Source organism: Pelodiscus sinensis, chromosome 3 (assembly GCF_049634645.1).
Source record: "Pelodiscus sinensis isolate JC-2024 chromosome 3, ASM4963464v1, whole genome shotgun sequence".
In the NCBI taxonomy this organism is placed as follows: Eukaryota; Metazoa; Chordata; order Testudines; family Trionychidae; genus Pelodiscus; species Pelodiscus sinensis.
Window position 1 is genome coordinate 175,816,749 of NC_134713.1, and position 20,593 is coordinate 175,837,341.

At 42.0% G+C, this 20,593-nt stretch overlaps 2 protein-coding genes across 10 annotated transcripts in view; one reads left to right on the plus strand and one right to left on the minus strand.

Annotated features, from left to right (window-relative positions):
- The window catches only part of EML6 (EMAP like 6), a 207,679-nt gene extending 202,094 nt beyond the window's left edge, over positions 1-5,585 (plus strand). For all 6 annotated transcript variants that reach the window (XM_075925487.1, XM_075925488.1, XM_075925486.1 and 3 more), the window contains one exon: positions 3,337-5,585. In XM_075925487.1, the coding sequence (XP_075781602.1) occupies positions 3,337-3,361 (25 nt within the window). In that variant the 3' untranslated portion in view covers positions 3,362-5,585. The remainder of the gene's footprint in view (positions 1-3,336) is intronic.
- A 527-nt stretch (positions 5,586-6,112) lies between these two features.
- The window catches only part of RTN4 (reticulon 4), a 71,509-nt gene continuing 57,028 nt past the window's right edge, over positions 6,113-20,593 (minus strand). For all 4 annotated transcript variants that reach the window (XM_075925494.1, XM_075925492.1, XM_006122120.4 and 1 more), the window contains 5 exons: positions 17,829-17,967; positions 11,615-11,684; positions 10,988-11,034; positions 7,766-7,824; positions 6,113-7,066 (listed from right to left, as the gene is read on the minus strand). In XM_075925494.1, the coding sequence (XP_075781609.1) occupies positions 7,024-7,066; positions 7,766-7,824; positions 10,988-11,034; positions 11,615-11,684; positions 17,829-17,967 (358 nt within the window). In that variant the 3' untranslated portion in view covers positions 6,113-7,023. The remainder of the gene's footprint in view (positions 7,067-7,765; positions 7,825-10,987; positions 11,035-11,614; positions 11,685-17,828; positions 17,968-20,593) is intronic.

Sequence of the window (20,593 nt, forward strand, 5' to 3'; positions counted from 1 at the left end):
GAGGAGGTTGCCGGAGGTAGAAGTAGCCAAGTTGCATGGCCATGAGAAAATGTGTTTCAAAGTCCCTGAGGCTGTAGCCCCTACCCAGTCACCCCAATACCTGGTGGAAACCATGGGGAAAGAAGCCGCAGCTGGAGATATTGGGGAATGGAAACCTCAAGCCCTGGCTATCCCAACATCCAGCTGGAGCAGAATGGGATGGAAGCCCTGAACCTGGCAAGAACCACTGGGAGAAGCCCTGAGCTCTGGTCCAGGAGCCACATGGGAGATGTGGAGGAGCCTGAGCCCAGACTGCCCCAGCTGCAGCTGCCAGGAGCAGAAGTCCCTGCAGAAAGTGTTGGAGGAAGAAGCCCTGAGCCCCAAAACAGGGCAGGAGCTGTGGGGGTGGGCAGAAACCCAAAACATGGGCTGTCTTGGCTGCAGCAAGCAAAGCAGAAGCCCCTGGCCCTGTCTGAAGCTGATAAGGGCAGGAAGCCCCAAGCTCTGTGCCCCGAGTCATGGCAAGAGCCCTGAGGAAGGGATGGGGGGAAGCTGGGAACCCAACTCTTCAGTTGCTCGAGTGCAGAAGTGTGGGTGTACCACCCTCATTTCCATACTGACTCTCATGGTGGGTCTGATCTCCTTTCCAAGAGTGGCCCTGTAAGAGAAGGATGACAGACTGGCCAGCATAGGGAGATCAAGTTTCACAGGGCTGGGCAGATTTCAGAGTCTGAGACACGATTTTGATGGTCATGAAATTGGTGGGTCCTACTTATATAATTATTCTTTTAATAATTTATCTACAGTGGGAAAGCTCCCACAGAAAAAATTGAGAGCAACCCATCCCAGCATATGAGCATAGCCCATAGCTCAGGGATTAAAGCATGCTTCTCAGAGCTGAGAGACTCAAGTTTGAAATCCTTCTCCAGATTAGCTGGAGAGGAACTGAGCACCATCTTCTGCATTAGTTTGGTGTCCTAGCCACTGGAGTAAAGTTTATAAAGGGGGAGGGGAGGCCTAATGCAGCAGCAGCAGCAGCAGGATTTCTTTCAAAACCAACTCTGCGACTGTGTCTAGACTGGCCAGTTTTCCGGAAAATCAGCCGCTTTTTCGGAAAAACTTGCCAGCTGTCTACACTGGCCACTTGAATTTCCACAAAAGCACTGACTTCCTACTGTAAGAAATCAGTGCTTCTTGCGGAAATACTATTCTGCTCCTGTTCAGGCAAAAGTCCCTTTTGCGCAAAGCTTTTGTGCAAAAGGGCCAGTGTAGACAGCTCAGATTTGTTTTCCGCAAAAAAGCCCCAATCGCGAAAATGGCGATCAGGGCTTTTTTGCGGAAAAGCGCGTCTAGATTGGCATGAACGCTTTTGCGGAAAAGTGTCTGGGCCAATCTAGACGCTCTGTTCCAAAAATGCTTTTAACGGAAAACTTTTCCGTTAAAAGAATTTCTGGAAAATCATGCCAAGCTAGATGCAGCCTGCACGTTTGCAAAGAAGAGGGACCACAGCTGTGAATTCTGAGGTCTCCTTTCCATGCAGACTTGTCTATGCGTACACCAATAGCATGTAAATTCTAGTGCAGCCCCATACACAATGGTCCATATGGACCCTGCTGTCCTGCAGTATGAGTTCCATAACATGCACTGATTCAGTCCTGTTTTAAACAGCACAATGCAAGGGTGTAATTAGGAACTTATACTGCAGGACAGCAGGTTTCATTTGGCCAGTTGGTGTGTGAGCCACTGGTTAGCCATAGTCTTCACACCTGGCTTGTGTACACTGTTGCAGCACATAGACAAGCCCATGACTATCTTTGAGGGGCAGGGCTCAGTTTACACCCTTTGCATTAGCTTTAGTGTCTTCCCACTAACCTTGTTGGCGTTTTGGAGCCCATTTGGAGGTGGAAGACGGAGTCAAAGTCTCTGCTCTGAATCAGTCAAAGGGCAGATAAGAGGCTAAATAGTCTAGGGGAAGGCCGGCACTGGTCTGAGTGGGGTTCCATTCAGTCTATAATACATATAATTATTAATAATCCTCAAAAACTATGGAAGCAGAAATTCAAAAAACAAACTCCAAGTATGGCTAAATGGTAAATCAGGCAAGAGTTTAATTGAGCCATACAGAGATGCAGCAAACTAAGAAGTGCCAGTGAAACATAAGGGCTGTGTCTACATTGGCATGATTTTGCATAAAAGCACCCGCTTTTGCGCAAAAACATGCTGCCTGTCTACACTGGCGGAGAGTTCTTGCGCACGACCACTGACGTTCTTATGTGTGAAATCAGTGCTTCTTGTGCAAGAACTATGATGCTCCCGCTCAGGAAAAAGCCATCTTGTGCAACTGTTCTTGCGCAAGAGGCCAGTGTAGACAGGCAACATGAATTGCGTGCGCAAGAAAGCCCAATGGCTAAAATGGCTATCGGAGCTTTCTTGTATACGAGAGCATCTACACTGGCACGGATGTTTTTGCGCAAAAGCACATGCCAGTGTAGACGCTCTCTTGCGCAAATACTTTAACGCAAGAACTCTTGCGTTAAAAGTATTTGCGCAAAATCATGCCAATGTTGACGTAGCCAAGGTGTTAAGTAGAGTGCTTTAGTGGACAAGCAACTACCTATAGCCATGACACAGTGCTTAAGTAGCTGAGAAGCTAGACCTAACCCAGGCAAAAGGAGCAAGTAAAGGCCACTGCGAGGCAGCTGAAGTATTGCTTTGTATCAGTTGTCCCTGACTATGAATGTGAGATATCAACATTGTTTACATCAGGAAGATGAGGCAGTCTGAAATGTCAAAAATGAAAGTGCTGAGATGCATGATTTGCCTAATCTCCATTCTGTTATTCACTGCTGCTTGTTTAGCACAGCCTGTACCAATTACATTCAGTGGAAGCATTCCTAGGTAGGACTACTGATTTGACCCACACAGGACTGGCCAATGTTTCTATAGAAATTTGCATATTTCCATGACTCACACTAGAACAAGTTAGTTGGGTTTTGAAACTATTGAGTGGTTTACAATATGCTATGCAAATATTAACGGACTGTCAACATGCTACTAACTTTGCCCAAAGGCACAAATTGTTGGGGTAGAGCAAAGAACATGCTAGAAGTTTTCATTTGCTGTATGAATAATGGAACCATGTTGGTCTCTGAAAAGTGAATGTGTAAAAATGTATTTTAGGGCTCCACAGTAATTTACTGACATCCATACTAAACCTGCTCAGTTTGGAAGTAAGAGGGTAGAGTTCCCCCCATCCCCCACGAGTTCTAAAACTGACAACAAAACCTGCAGTTTGTACCTTCTTATTCTAGCACTAATTGTTAAAGATAACTTTACCGCCACTTAACATTTTTTTAGTGTATTTGTGTGGAGGTGTCTTTGAAGAGGAATTTCCTTGCTTCTGGTGCTGCAACTAACATGGGACTACAGGAGTGAAGACACACACCAATCCACAATGCGTTGGCTGCTCTAATTTCATAACAAAAATGCTGCATGGATTTCACACTTTTGGAATCTGTGTGTGATAATATTAGGCATGTCTACACTAGGAAATTATTTTGAAATAACTAAATTTGAAATAACTCCTGAAATAACTATTTTGAAATAAGCTTATTCCCCAAGGAAATCAGGAGTAAAGATTTCAAAATAACCAGCCTGTTATGTCTAAACAACAGGTGTCGTAGAGTGGACACTCTGCTTATTATTTCAAAATAAGGGGGGTTATTTTGAAATAGCTCCCTAGTGTAAACCAGGGCATTAAGTGCTACTCTGATATTATATTTGAAAGACTGTGATGCCCTTGTGATAAAAGCTGACATTTTAAAGGCTGTTCTTAGGCCTCAGCAATGAACAGTTCAATCAAACTGCTTTTGCTACATATTTGTAATTATTCCAAGCAGTTACAACTGTAGCCCATAAAAAACACTTTTGGGCCTCACTAATACTAAAAAGTAATGCAGCTTTTAATTTGTGGATCTTTAAAATAATTTCTTTACAGCTTCCTTCAGGAATGTTCCCATTTTAACAACTGTTACAACTCTTGTTTGGAATTTTATGCATTGTGAGTAAAGCTTTGCATTTTTTTAAATGACCGCAGGGGGTTTCACATTCACTTTCAATAACCAAAAGAATCAAATAACACACTTTTAAAGTTCACTTTTTTTTTAAAAAAAGAACACATTTAATTTACAAAGTTTTCTATCCATGAAGTGCCTTTGAAAGAGTTTGCCAATAGGCCTCCCACCACTGTCAGCTTTCTGCATATGGTGCTATAACTTGCATCCTAGAGGGCTTAACACAAACACCTTTTCCAGATCTGACATGGTCACCCATTTTCTGCTCTTACTATTCTTAATACTGTCACAGCAGAATTCTAAAATGTTTCCTTCAGAGAGAACATATATACCATTATACAAGCAATTATCTGAACCTCCTCTTTGTCAATGACATGAGCAATCTATTACGGGGCAGAAAGTAGCTGGCTCAAGAAGACAGAAGGTCAAGGCCAGGATTTAAGCTTGGCCCTGAGGAATAACATGTATGCAGAGTACTTTTTGCAGGATAGGGGAAAGAAAATTTAGAACTCTTGATCTTTTCATGGTCTTTTCATGTTCTTCCCTCTTTTGGGGTCCGTGCTTTATATTTGACTACTAGTAAAGCTAGTAAAAGTGCTTTGGACTTTTCAAAGAAGCATCATTTCCATCTTTTCTCAGGAAGAGCTTCTTGGAGATGTGCCAATTGTACATAATGAATGACAGATCAACCAGTAAGAAAACATTGCACAACCTTAGGTTAATCTGGCAACCATTCATGCTGTTTAGAAACATGTATGTGAGATTAACAAAAAATAAATAAAACCAGTTGAAAATTTACTAATGGAATGTTTGTGTCATACAATGCCATTTTGTCAAAATTTAATCTTTCCACAGATATTGTCTATTTCAGTGAAATTTTGTTTTAAAAACCTCTGGACTTGCATACAGAGTGTAAATGCTCTATTTTGAGTTTCAATTTCAAAACAACTTTTCATTTAGGTGTGTGTATGTGTCTAATGTAAACAAATGAAATGTTTTAATTGACCAAACATTTTTCCCCAAACCATTTGATGGGACTAGGATGTGTGTGGGTGCATGTGGTAATAGGAAATCTCGTTTTTGTTCTAAAGCAAAACAAATTTCCTGAAAAATAAAAATTCTAGTTCTCGCAGATCTCTAATGAGAAGTTTGCTAATAATTATAAAAATGATAGAAAAGAGGGAAGGCAAGCATTATCAAAATGTAATAATTATATATTTAACACAAAAGTGCTTGAGGAAACTTAGTGATTTTTTTAAATAAAAAGGAACTATTGCCTTACAGTACTCTACAAAAAAATCAGTTTGTCAGACACAAAAAGGAGACCCTATGCAGTCTTAATTTTTGTTAAAAAAAAATTGTTTTAAGATAGCACTTTTTTGCCTATGTTGTAATGTTGGCCTTTCATGTTGATTGTATCCTGAATAAAAATAATTGTGTGATGGAATGAATTGCTAAATGGTGATTTGTGAAAAATATCTAAAAGCAATAGTGTCTGTCAGGAAAACATTTAAATAAAACAATTTGTATACATATGTGTGGTTTGGTTTATATATTATATGCTCAGAAGTAATGCTGCATTATACTGTATATGAAAATACTGATGCATGAATTCATTTTTCAATGGCCAAAGGATTATTTGAAAACCTGTGTGTCAAATTAATGTGGTTATACATTTTCACTGATCTTATTTTTACAATCAAATTAGAAGACTCAACAAGTTATCCTGAAAAATTGTTAGGACTCACTTTGTATCCCCCTCAATTTTCAAAATTCTGAAGTACATCATACAGACGCTCAACTAGGAAAAAATTCCTAACTGTCAGGGTGGTCAAATATTGGAATACATTGCCAAGGGAGGTGGTGGAATCTCCCTCTCTGGAGATATTTAAGAACAGGTTAGATAGACATCTGTCAGGGATGGTGTAGCTGGAGCTTGGTCCTGCCTTGAGGGCGGGGGGCTGGACTCGATGACCTCTTGAGGTCCCTTCCAGTCCTATTATTCTATGATTCTAACTGTCTCTAGTAGTCTCTTCAGGAAAAAAAAAAAAACACAAAAATTGTTTAAGCCTATAAGCTTTATTGATACGTGGGTGTTTTATTTTTACATTTCACAATGCATTCCACAGACTTAGTTCAATACAGCTTAAACCACAAGTTTATAAATTTTCATTTGTAGTTTCTTGGATAACAATGCTCCACGTTTTCAAACATTTGCAGCATTAGATATTTGCTCCACAGATTACATTTGTGCAACACCATGTATGCTCTAAGTTTTCTGTGTGTGCAAGTTCATTTGTTTTTGTTTTTAAATAGATGGTAGTGTTTTGAGAAATGTTTTATTTTTTTAAGCTTTTTTGCCCTCTATGGCTAGTTCTAAAATCAGTCCATTTTCTGAAATACCAAGCACTGTGGAGCAGCTGAAAGATCTGAGCTTTGTGAAACACTATATTTTATATATATGTCAATTGATAAAACAATAAAATCACAATACAGCTACATTCGTACCAGAAAGACAAGGTTTTTCAAACTTGCTTTAATGGTATATTCTTCTAATCCTTTAATTTTAGAAAATCTGTCTCAATCTACCCAGATCATACACAGTGCACAACATGGGAAATGTTATCCTCCGCCCTATCTGTGCTACCCTTTTCTTGAATGCAGCAAGACTACCTCTGATGAAGCACAATGTACAGCTTCTCAAATCTTTTGTATTAGCTGGTGCTGCACACAGGAAAAACAAAGATGATTAGTTTTAAATTCATACATAGCAGCTTACAATACTTAAGATGATGAAACACATGGCAGTCAAAACAGGTATTTTCCTCAAACACTGTGCTGCTGAAAATAAAGATCTGTGAAATTGCACTGCAATGTCAAGGTTTTGATATTCCCTGACCCTCCCCATGTATTTCAAATGAATATTTCCCCCTTGAAAGATAACTCCTATTAACAAGATGCTTCAGGCTTTTTATTCAGTTTTGCGTTTCAATCCAGGTATTTTAGCTTGGATCCTGAAAGAGTAAAAAAAAATTAAAATATTATTTAAATGTGGAAAAAAGCACTATTTATAGCATCAATGTTGCCTTGAAAATGTCAATGTTTACAGATAGTTATCATAGATATATTAATCTGCAACAATAAGAAAACTGACAGAAAAGCTGTTAAATCCCTCTGCACTCAGCCTTGCTCTGCTGAAGATTTAAAGTCCTCTGCATATAAATCCACATATCTGAGTTTTAACTGCACAGCAAGGAACTACAGTAAAACTCCAATTGTCTGGCATCCAGTAGTCTGGCACTCCTGATAGTCTGGCACCAACTGGAACCCGGAAGTGCTCCGGCCAGCCGGACAATTGGAGCTGCTCTGCCCCCAGCTTCCCCAAGTCCGCCACTGGTCAGTTTCAGCAGCAGCTGACTTGGGGAAGCCGGAGGAAGAGCAGCTGGGGTGCTACCGGGTTGGTCCCGCAGTGCCGCCCTCTCCCACGCTGTGCAGTTCCCTGCTGACCTCCCCACCCCCTTCATAGCTCCCCTTCCGGTACTCTGGCATAGCTGATAATCTGGCACCCCCTGGGTCCTAAAGGTGCTGGATTATCGGAAGTTTACTGTAGTTGTTTCTAAAAATTTCCCACCACTTTTAAACAAGTTCTTCCTCTTGATGACTATATATGGTGTCCCTAATGCAAGCTAGTTTGAAATGGCCAACAAACTCACTTAGCCATAGCATCTCTGGCAGTCTTGTTCGCAAGTCCCAAATAATGATCAATTTGAGCCTGAAATTTAAGAGAAAAACAGAAAAGTTAGCTGTTTAGCTTTACTGCTGCTAAAGGCTGCTTTATTACTTGCAACTCATCATTGCTCCTAACTGAATTAGTTCATGCTTCAATAACAGCCCTGAAAAATTCTAAAACAAGGAAAAGGCCCATATTTATGCTTACTGTGGGGTTTCATGTACTTTTTGCAAGTCACAAGCATACAACTATTCTACTTCCATCTCTACCAGCCAGTAAACAAAACAGCCCAGTTTCTAGAGTAACCAGTGCTGTACGGTGGAAAAAGAGACTTTCCCAGAATAGCAGATGATGGGGCTCACTGAGAAAAGGAAGCTGAGTAAGTACTGTACATCATCCACTTACAGAAAAAGTCACTATTTTTTGCCCATCCCAGGCACAGAAAACACAAAGGGGCAAAATAGGAATCCCCTTGTTCCGAATTCAGGAAGGTCTGCTACTGTAGGTTCCTAGATTCTAACCAGCTCATGCAGTAAGTCATCATCACTATTTGCTTTTTGAATCCCATATGATGCACTAGAGATTAATGTGTAGGTATGCCTGTGCACAACACAATCGGTATATCCTAGCCTTTCATTCATATATATGTAGCTCCTAGTAGTTCAAAACCCGCCCTTTCTTTCAGAGCTCTGCCGCACAGAACCAACCAAGGCCCTCCTGTGCACAAAAACCAATGGTGTGTTTTATTTTGAGAAATTACTTTGTATTGACAGCTCCAAAACAGGTAACAACTTATATGTTAAAGAGTCTCAACCATTCTTGGGCTCTTCCTGACAGCAGCACAGTATTGGGTCTCTGTACAGCTATACTGTTAAAAGCACAATACTCTGAACAAATGAGATATTGCAATTCCCTTCTGCTAATCACTACATACACCTGAACAGTAACTAGAGATCCCATGACACTTTAAAGGGGGTGAATGATTAACTGAAAGCTGACTGACACATGGAATTTAACAATTATGTGCTTTTATGGGTTGCTGGCTTTACTATGCCACTAGTATGTTACAAAAGTAGTTTATTCACCATTGAAACAGAACAGCCAATCTGAGTTGCAGAAGAGTGGGATGGAGTCCACCATAAAAATATGCATCCCTAGTCACAGTATCACCAGCAGGAGTTTTTCACCAGTGGTTAAGAAATTCCCATGGAAATTAACAGTAAAAATGCTAAATCTCTCAGATTCTGCCAACGAAGAGTCTCTCTTGAGAGCTCATTATCTTGGTACACTTGATCACTCCACTGCAGAGCCCCGTGAGCTCCATCTGTTATAAGAAATAATTCCCTTGTAATGAAAACATAGGGCCTATTCCCCTTTGACTGCTTTGAACAGTAGAACCTTTGAGCTCCCACCTTTCAAGGACTCACAGCTTAGATTGCAGGGCTTTTGATCATAGAATACTAGGACTGGAAGGGACCTCGAGAGGTCATCGAGTCCAGTCCCCTGCCCTCATGGCAGGACCAAGTACTGTCTAGACCATCCCTGATAGACATTTATCTAACCTGCTCTTAAATATCTCCACAGATGGAGATTCCACAACCTCCCCGGGCAATTTATTCCAGTGTTTAACCACCCTGACAGTTAGGAACTTTTTCCTAACATCCAACCTAAACCTCCCTTGCAGTTTAAGCTCATTGCTGCTTCTTCTATCCTCAGAGGGCAAGATGAACAAGTTTTCTCCCTCCTCCTTGTGACACCCTTTTAGATACCTGAAAACTGTTATCATGTCCCCCTCAATCTTCTCTTTTCCATACTAAACAAACCCAATTCTTTCAGCCTTCCCTCATAGGTCATGTTCTCTAGACCTTTAATCATTCTTGTTGCTCTTCTCTGGACCCTCTCCAATTTCTCCACATCTTTCTTGAAATGCAGTGCCCAGAACTGAACACAATACTCCAACTGAGGCCTAACCATTGCAGAGTAGTTGATGAACTAACCCCAAACGTTTGGACATTACTCCAAGGTCAGAAGAATCTACCACAGACACACCTGATCTGTCAAAACTTGACAATCACTTGATCTGTGCCAAAGTGGACTTGGCATGAGGAATACTATCCATCATGGCCATTGGGATTAGTGTGAACCAGAAGACATTCGCAGAGCCTTGTTTGTCCCTAGCATGTCTCACTGGAAGCCAGGATGTACTAGGATTCATTCAGTTCCTTTGCACCCTTTTCCCCCCCCCTCACAGAGACTGAAGGCTTCATAAGTGAAGTTGGGTATTTTAAAAGGATTATTTTTATACTTCCAGAAAGCAAGTCAACTGGTGATTAAAATCAGTGGGACTAGGAAGCTTGCAGCTAGAGCAAATTGTCTTCCTCTTCCAGGGCCATGTGACTTCCCTTCATCCTAAGGATGCTTCATTCTTTTCTGGTGCTGAATGATCTTTGTTGTGCAGGCAGGTTTGAGAGCAGATAGAAGCATCTCAAAAACTGCTGAGACTCATTGTATTTGGTCCCTGTTGCTTTCTTCACTGTGTTGCCCCTCTACACTGATCTTTATTACACAGGCTTTTTCCAGAAGAGAAGGAATACCTGTGTCAGAGTTCCTCTGGTCAACTACTCTATACCCTGATGGGATTCAATGTCAGCCTCATTCTGCTACAATCTCCTGTCCCTTCCTTGATTAACTGTTATCAACAGATTTACCAGAGGAGTATTAAACTGTGCCAACCTCTCCCTACATGCTTTAGCCAGTGCTAGAAGTCACATGGACTCAGGGGAAAAGGTCTGGAATGCCAGCTCCAAGATGGCGTCTCAAAAAGCTACATAAAGTACTTAGGATTTTACATAACTCAGATATTGCTTCTTTAGTATGGAACAAATCGGGATCAGAGGGAAAGAAGGTGAAATCCTACTAAGCAAACCTCTCTTATAATTACCGTTTGTTGGAACAGTAATAGCCTTCATAGATTTCCGAAAGAAGGGAAATCACAATGAACTATGTCTTTTAACGCAAACTTACTAATTGTAACATTATCAGGAAACCTGAACTGGTCACTTTCAGAAACAATATCAGGAGCTGATGTTAAAGATTTAGGAGATTATAATCAGATTTCTAGTTATACGTTCTTAAGTGTTCCCAATTTAACAGGAATAATTTTTAATCAGACATTTAATGTGTATATTTTACATTAAGCACTCACCTGATGTCTCTCGTAAATAACAGGAACACTGAAGAGTGAAATCAGAGCTGGAAAGGAACAGAGTGGGTTTAAAGGAACAGAGTGGGTTTAAATACAACATAAAGATGCTATTCAGCCACAATGTAGGTACAGTTTTCACAGCCTGGCATTTTGATAAAAGCAAAAACAAACCCCCCTAAATCATAATGCAAAGATGGTTAGGCTATAGTAATTTAAAGAGCTTATAAGAAAAGTAGGGCCCTTCTCCAGTTTATCTGTAGCAATGAAGTATTAGTTACAATTCAGGTTTCTGTCATCCTGGTGGAACATGACAGTAAACCAATTCTGCACCATTATATAATTTATACAAGGCAACTGCACTTTGAAAATAAGTGCTACAAGGAAGCTTAGAAAGCAATGTACAAAACTGAATGACTTTTTAAATAATGTTTTGTCCTCAAAGTCATAAAGTTAAGGACAAACAATGAAATTTTTATAATTCTACAATCGAAAACAAAATTAAAATAACAAATCATGCAACAACTTACGTTTTGTTGTACTACAAATAGATATACACAGTATTTAAGAGGCTTTAATACTTTTCCAGGGTTATTTTGCAAAGTATTTGACACAATTTAAAGCCCTTACCTAGTATCAGTAATGTCAGACCATTAAACAAGGCACCAACATAGGTGAATATCCACATCAACACTGCAAACTGAGAGAACAAATTCAATTAGATCATAAATACAGTTTAATCAAGGCATGTTCATTAGAACATTAAGAGCGGTGCCTTAAACAAAATTATCCTTCTCTGAAGGCATATATAAAGTTCAACACAAAAACACTTTGTATGTCAAAGATAATTGTACATTAAGGACAGTATAGGTAAAGTGACAGGTATTAGGATATTCAGCCTTTCACTTCTAGGTCAGAAGTCTGAATTCAGCCCAGCGTAGTAGTGGCCAAAAGCTGCTATCATTTTATGACTCTTCAGCATTCCTTGCGTGTATACAGTGCTTTATGCACTTCCTTAGTGCTTTGTTGTGAAGTGCAAGCATGATTATTTTTTCCTTAACAGATGGAATAAGTGAGGCATGGCACATGGATAACTGTCTTATCCAAGATCACACAGCAAGTAAGTGGCAGAGATGAAACTGAACTGAGGTCTCCTAATTTAAACCCAACTCCCAAATCCACAAGGTCAGAGTCATCCCTTTTCACAGTGTGAGAGTGGGTGAAATTAAGCTTGTTACAAGAGATAGTATCACAAAAAGCACCATTTTAAGGTTACAAAAAAGATCTACATTACTACACTAGTAAAAGTTTGGAAACTAAGTACATATCCTGGTAGGAAAAAGAACCCTAAAACCCAGTATTGCTGTAATTTTTATGCTTGGTTCTGGACTTCTAACACTCCGGTCATCTGAAGAGCCCATGAAAGCTCATATCATCATCTACGTATTTTGTTAGTCTTTAAAGTGCTACCAGACTATTTGTTGGGGGTTTTTTTAAGTTTTTCCTGGTACAGACTAACTTGGCTACCCCTCTGAAACTTCTGTAATTTCTGAGTTAGGTATATAATACCGTAAAAAGCATTCTGAAGAATTAATCTCTCTCTCACCTCACACAGTCGGACCCCAAGTCCTCTGCTTGTGTTCAGTCCATACTCAGCACTGCAGAATGCATCAGAAAGGCAGGACTTTGCTTGGACTTGGAGGAGTACTGCTGATAGAAAGGTTTGCCTCCCTGCTCAACACAGCCAAACTTATGTTCTGAATCTACATTTTTAAAAAACTTTTGCCAACTTCATTGCTTATGTTACTTAAGTGGACACCTCAGGTCCCCCACTGTGCTGGGTGCCATACAAAAAATTACTGAAGGACAGTGAAAGACATGGCAAAAAAATCATCATAAGAGATAAAGTAAAAAAAACCAACTATTGAAAGAACAAGCACTTTCTAAAATTAAGTAAGCATACACTAAAGACACTAGAACCCACCTTAGCCTCACACCCATATACAGGCAGTCCCCGGGTTACGTACAAGATAGGGACTGTAGGTTTGTTCTTAAGTTAAATCAGTATGTAAGTCAGAACTGGCGTCCAGATTCAGCCGCTGCTGAAACTGACCAGCAGCTGACTACAGGAAGCCTGAGGCAGAGTTGCTCAGCCCCCGGCTTCCTGGAATCAGCCGCTGATCAGTTTCAACAGGCTGAATCTGGACGCCAGTTCCAACTTACATACAGATTCAACTTAAGAACCTCAGGCGTCCCCAAGTCAGCTGCTGCTGAAACTGACCAGCGGCTGACTACAGGAAGCCCGAGGCAGAGTTGCTCTGCCCCGGGGCTTCCTGGAGTCAGCCGCTGGTCATTTTCAGCAGCGGCTGACTTGGGGACGCCTGGGGCAGAGCAGCTGGGGTGCTGCTGGGTTGCTCCAGTAGCGCCGCTCCTCGGCACTACTGGACCAACCCAGCAGCACCTAAGCTGCTCTGCCCCAGGCATCCTGATTCAGCCACTGCTAAAACTGACCAGCAGTGGCTGAATCAGGACGCCTGGGGCAGAGCAGCTGGGGTGCTGCCAGGTTGGTCCAGTAGCGCCCAGAGTGGCGCTGCGGGACCAACCGGCAGTGCCCCAGCTGCTCTACCACAGGCGTCCAGAGAAAAGCCTGGTCTGCTGGGGGGAAGGAGGGGGGGAGGGGAGGGGGCGCACTAGCTGTGCCCCCTCCCCCAGCAGACCAGGGAGACGCGGGCGGTGGACCGAGTCGCGCTGCGGTCCCGCCGCCCAGGTCCTCCGTGGCTTTGCTCCCCGTCTCCCTGGTCTGCTGGGGGAAACCCCCCCCCCCCCCAGCAGACCAGGGAGACACGGAGCAAAGCCGCGGAGGACGCGGGCAGCGGGACAGCCCAGACGCGCCGCAGCTGTCCCGCTGCCAGCATCCTCCGAGGCTTTGCTCCCCGTCTCCCTGGTCTGCTGGGGGGGGGGGGGGAGGCTACTCCCCCCAGCAGACCAGGGAGACGCGGAGCAGCTTTTCTCACCCCGGAGGATGCGGGCGGCGGGACCGCGGCGCATCTGGGCGTCCTGCCGCTCCCATCCTCTAGGGCGAGAAAAGCGCTGTTCGTAACTGCGGATCCGACATAAGTCGGATCCGCGTAACTCGGGGACTGCCTGTATTCAGCTCCTTTATGCTGAGGTATTAGGTAGAATAAGGAAGTTTACTCGTCCCAACAAGTAACTCCCACTGCTTTTTTTTAAAAAAAGAGCATTTTTTTTTAAAGCCTTTTATTTCTATGGCTCAAAGCTAGAGTAAAGCAAAAGCAGCCCAAAGTTTATCACAGAGATACTGCTCTTCCTGAGTGGCATCATACAGGAAAGAATGAATGCATAAAGTCTACATTCACTGTCTACATGAGTTACAGTGATATTCTTGTCTGCTTCTGCAATTCTGATGGGTGAGTCTACTGCCTTTTAATTGTTTACCCACTTTACTACAATTATTAGTAACTGACTGCACAATACAAGTACTTTGTAATATAATTTAATGGCAAATATTTTAAAAAAAAAAACCCATAGGTCAGTTTCTTCATGTTGAGCTACTTCAATTAAAATAATTGGCTGTGTTTATCAAAACATCACTCAAGTAACAACATGTTTTCATAGTATTCCTGTCCTAAAAAAATGTTCTTTATCTCACAAGTTTTGGATGAATCATAATACAGGCTGAACCTCTCTAGTTCAGCAACATCTGTGGTCCAGCATGATTTTAGTTAGCCAAATGTCCACTTATTATGGGTATGGCCAGTTTCCCAAAGACCCATAAAGTTTCTTTACAGCTCTGTACTGTTATCGAAGGTCTAACTTACTCTTAAATGTCTTCTACAAGTCCCATAAGCAGTGGAAGTGTTTGTAATGCTGCTAGACAATATTGATCTCCCATGCTTTGGAAAATTCTGGTTTGGCACTAGTCAGGCCTTCAGGGTGCCAGACTAGAGAGCTTCAACCTGTATAACGATATACCCGACAATACAATTCCTTTCTTGGCATCTTCTGGGAAATACTGTACAAAGCTATCCTTAGAAGTTATAACTGAAAGGGTTCCTTTGAACTTCGACATATACAGTACAAATATTTTAATGCCATTTTAAACCATCATGACTACACTGTTTACTCAATGTATCTAAGAAATGATTACATGTAAACTTCACTGTTAGCATAAGTACTGACGATAAACTGGATTACACTCTAGTTCTGTTTTCAAATTCAATAATATGGAATATTATGTAAAAGTGTAAATGTAATTTTCTACACCAAAATGTAATTTTGTTTATTTAAATAGATGAGTTAACAATTTTGTTCAGAGCCCTTATTAGGCACAAAACCGCAATATTTAAGGTTTTCCTAAAAATACTATTTCAGAGCCATGGAATTTTGTAAGCTGACTTTACAGTTTATTGATTTCACACAGAGACTGCATCCAGCTACCATACCATAAAAAGACAAAATGACTGAAGTAGGCTAAAGTTTTCCTTCAAGGCAAAAAATTTTGTCTCTTCAATTTTATTTAGAAGTCAAAAGAAAAGAAAATAATAACAGCAAATAAACAGCTTTCTGGATGCTCACAAACCAAACTATTTGAAGAGCAATTGTAATCTCTCAAAAAATATGTTATTTGGAAGTCTCAGAGAAGTAACTGTGTTAGTCTGTAATTTTAAAGTCCTAGAACATCTTAGAGACTAAAAATTTATTTGGGAGGAATTTCTCTTTTGCCTTCATTAATAATGGCTGAATGAAAGTTATATCTTCTAGAACAGTTTGGCTGTCCATTCTTTTCCCTTAGCAGATGACCTAATCGTTGGTAGCATGACAAGTAGTTGATGTGTAATGTGTAAATTCTCACATCGCAAATGAGGGTTTACACCTTAGTTATTAAAACTATTTTGCCATACAAAAGCCCTTTGTGATTAAGATTTCCATGATGTATTTAATTCCTTAAACAATTCCAATTTTATTTCTTGTCAAAAGAGGCTTTAAATCTACCTCCTAAATCTAAGGCTCTGTCACTACCGCCAACTGAGCAACAAAACTTTTGTCCACAGGTGCTTAACCCCCCAAAAAGACAAAAGGCTTGAGGCAGCAAGTGGGGGGGGAGGGGCGGGAGCAGGAGCCAGTGCTGCAGGGAGCTAGTTTAAAAGCCAGTTCCCCCCAGCACAGTCTCTGCTTGAGTTCCTGCTTGCCCCGTGTTCCCCTGCTGCGCTTCTGCCTTTGAAAAGTAGCAAGAGCCCCACAGGCAGCTCTTACTACATTTAAGAACAGAGGTGCAGCTGGGATAGCAAGCGCCCCATCTCCCCCTCATTGACTAATCAAGTAGTTGATGGAAATTCCATCATCTACTTGATTAGACAAGTAATGAAAATTTAACATCCCTAGTGTGAACAATGTGCTGTTGGTAGAAGCACTCTCCTGTCACAACAGGAAACCTGATCGTAGGGGGTGGAAACATTTTGTTGGCAAAAGTGCCAACAAACAGCATTTACACTGCCCAACTTTTAGCAACACAGCCATTTCGCTAAAAGCTGTGCAGTGTAGACTATGGGCACATCTGGGAAGATCAACACTCCGGAGGTCGATGCTCTGGAGTTTGACTTAGTGGGTCTGATAAGGACTCACTAAATCAAAGGCTGAGGGCATCCTGTTGACCCTGGAACTCGTTGTAGTCACAGTTGCAAGAACTAAGGAAAATTGATGGGAGAGTTCCTCCTGTCAACCTCTCACTGTGGGAGTGGCCCAGAAAACTCTCAAAACTGGAACTGAGGGTCTTGCATTGATTTTCTCCACCAGTGTAGACGTGGCCAAAGCCTTAGGCTAAAGCATGCCTCACTAAACAACTAACTAAAGAGGTATATCTATGTGGAGAGAATTTGCCTTTTTTTTAAAAAGGCAATTTAAAAGGTCATAAAAAGATGTTCAAATTGGCTAGAACAGTGGTTTTCAACCTGTGGTCCACAGATCCCTTCTGTCTGCACATTACTTCAAAGGAGTCCACGAAGAACTATTGTGACCACAGAGCTGTGGTTTTCAACCTGTGATCTGCAGACTGGTGAGGGTCTGCAGATTATGGCTAAGATTTCCAAAGGGGTCTGCACATCCATTTGATATGTTTTAGGGGTCTGCAAATGAAAAATTTTGAAAGCCACTGGGCTAGAACAACAAACAAGTACATTTATTAGACAATACTTGGGATGCTTAGTGAGCTAAAAGCACCACTATAAGTAATAGAGAACAGGAGACCCAGATTGGCACTAAGGAGAGAACTGAACCATCTGTAAGTGTGGAAGTGGTGCTCTTTTCCCCCAGAGGACGACCCTCAGTGTGACGATTGGGAGGGAGAACATAGTCACTACAGAAACTCATGTAGAAACAGAAACATCTATTAGAGGACCACTAATACCAGAAGCCATGTAAAAAGAACTGGGAAGGGCAAAAAATGAGAACCTATAGGTTCTTCATGATTCACACCTCCCTGCTGCTAAGTCTTTACACTGTACGACAGTGTTAGATAGCTGCAATGCTATAGATTTTTTTTTAGGGTATTTCAGATTAGCAGAATGAGAAACTATCCTAGACATTCACTAGGCCAGATGCTTGTCACTTAACTGGTGGTGACAGGTGAGCCAAAAATCAAAAAAACAGAAAGGAGTTAAGACTCTGCCTTGTTACCTCCAATTCAGATGTTTAAAGAAAAATAATTCAGTGGGCGCATTTCACACACTCTTAACATCAGGCCACTGACTCGATTTAAAGCTTTCTTTCCAAACCCCATTGAGGAAAGTCAAATCTACGGTTGTATGTTGAATGCTCTATCGTTTACCTTCAGAGAATCAACTAAGTCATCGACAAGAAAAAGACGTCTGAGCTCCTTTGCTGTGCCATTAATGTGGCCAAGAGCAGCATTGCTGTACTTCTGCACAAGCTCTTCAGACACAGCAACATCAGTCTCCAAGTAAGCCCTGAAAATTGGAAGAATCATTCATGAGACAGAAGCTTTACACCTGCTTGTGTTTTACTTAATTCAGTTTTCTAACCTTTCATCTGGAAGGCTAGAAAACTGACTAGAAAACTAATGAAATGATAGCATGAGTCAAGAGTGAAGCAGGTCAATTGAAAGGGCACAGGACTGTTCGGCCGTGTTTATGCTACACACCTTTTAGTGACATGGCCATGCCAACATAGCCATGGTGCTGAAAGGTGGACAGTAAGCCACTGTTTGTAGGCACTTTTGCCAACAACATACTTCTACCTCCCACCCTCCAGCAGTGTTCATTTTGTCAGCAGGAGAGCAGGTCTGCTGACAAAGCACTATATATGCTAGCACTTGCCATGGAGGCAAAACTTGTGTCATTTGGGAAGGAGGGATTAAACCCCTCTGAACTAAGGATGTTAAAGACTAGTCGACTATCTGATAAGCATTTGCTCATCGGATAGTAATGTCAACTAGTCAACTCCTCCCCTCCCCTTCCTCAAACCCCCCCCCCCCCCGCTGCCTCTATGAAATAGAGGCAGCAAAAGGGGGGGAGGTGTGGAATACTTCAAAGTGGCACTTGGAAACCCTAAGGTGGCAGCTGCACAGCTGATCCTGGGATCAGCTGTGCAGAGGGCTGCCCCTTTAAAACACCGCCTCTGCGGAGATTCAAAGGGACAGCACTGGAGCCCGGTCCCTAGCTGATCCCAGGCTCCCTGTAGCATTTCCCTGGAACCCAGGGTCAGATGGGGACTCGCCAGCTGATGTCAGGTCCTGAAGAAATGCTGCAGGGAGCCCGGAGTCTGCTGAGCCTGGGCTCCCCTGCAGCCCCTTTGAATTATGAGGAGGTGGAAGTTTCAAAAGGACAGTGGCTGCACAGCTGATGAGCTGTGTGACCGCTGCCCCTTTGAAATGGCCTCCTCTAAGGGGCAGAGGAGCCCATAGCATGGAGCCTGCTGGGGACTCTTGTGCATTTCAAAGCAGGCACCCACATGCAGCCTGGAGTCAGAGGGACTTCCCACTGGCCCCGGGCTATGTGCGGAGTTTCGCATTCTTCCTTTGAAATGTACAAGAGCCCCTTGGTGGAAATTCCATCGACTAGTTAATTAACCGCATTTTAACAACTACAAAAACTGTATTGCTTAATTACCGCTATAGCCATAGTCTTAGTCAAACAGTTTAAAATGAAAAGCTTAACACCACTGTTTCATGGCTATGACTAATTAACAAAGCTCTCCAAACATTCAACACTTCACTCACTTCAGTACAATGCTAGAGCTCATAATCCACTTTGCTGAGATTCTGGGAAGGTCTTCCAGCAAAGCTAAACCAAACTTTAGATTCCTAGTACTTCTGAGGCTATGTCTACACTATTACTTATACCACTCAGGGGTGTGGAAAACAACTCCCCTGAGCACCATAAGTTACACTGGCATAAGTGGTAGGTTAAGGTTTGCAATACGCAACAGGCAGGAGCGGCCCTAGACGAGCTGCCAGCAACTGGCACCCTAGGCAAAATGCGCGATCGGCGCCCCCACCTCCAAAGCCCTCAACATCCCTTTATCTTGGCGCCCTAGGTGACCGCCTACTTTGCCTGTATTGACAGGCTGCCACTGGCAACAAGCCAAACTCCTGCCATGCTGCCCTTCAATCACCCACCCTCTCTTTGATTAATGTCTAAAGATTTAGCCAGAAGATCTACGAATTTTCCACCAGAAAGATAAAAATCCTCTAGTCTGTATGAGAACACTTTACTTTAACACACGCAGCCCGTATTCCATATCCCACCTTTCCATCTACTACCAAGCAGAGCTGCCACGTCAGCATTAGATTCTTTAAATAAAAAATGATCATATTAAAATTAGTTTAATGTCCACTAAGGGCTCAGAGAGGGGAGATGTTGCTTATCTGTAACAGGGCACCAATTCTACACTGCTACATGATTGGCAAGTTAGCTCTACCCTATAGCTACACATTAAGGCACCAATTTTATTTAACAGACACTTACAATTATGAGATACGTTTTATAGTTTTAGACAATTGTGTTGTTATTGTGTATTGATACCTTTTACAGGTAACTCATTGTTTTACAATTTCCGAAGAGCATTCTAAGGGTCCCACAAAATCACAGACGAAAGGGGAGAGATTCCCTATCCTGAGGAAGTTGCAATCTAAGTTCAGGCATACTACAATAAAGAGAGACGACCAAACAGTTGGGATGGATTGGGAGTGGAAAGTGGGGACATTATAAACGAAGCCAGCTCACAGCAAGTTAGAATAACAAAAGATATGTATGTTATTCATTGCTGGTAGGCATTGTAGTAGAAGTAGGCCTTAACAAGGGATCTGAAAGAGGAGATGGTAAAGGCCATAGAGACCCAACTCAAAAGGGTATTCCAAAATAATGAGGCATGCAGGGGGAAGGGGCCATGGGGGAGAGTAGTACTGGACTAACAGGGCATCAAAGCTGCTAATTCTGGCAGAGCTGAGCCCTAGCAAGAGACAACCTTGAATAAGAAGGAGGGGCCAAGTCATGCAAACCCTTAGTGGGGTATATGACATGATTAATAGCTCAGAAACAAGGCCTTAGTGGACGCATTTTGTATGGATTGTGG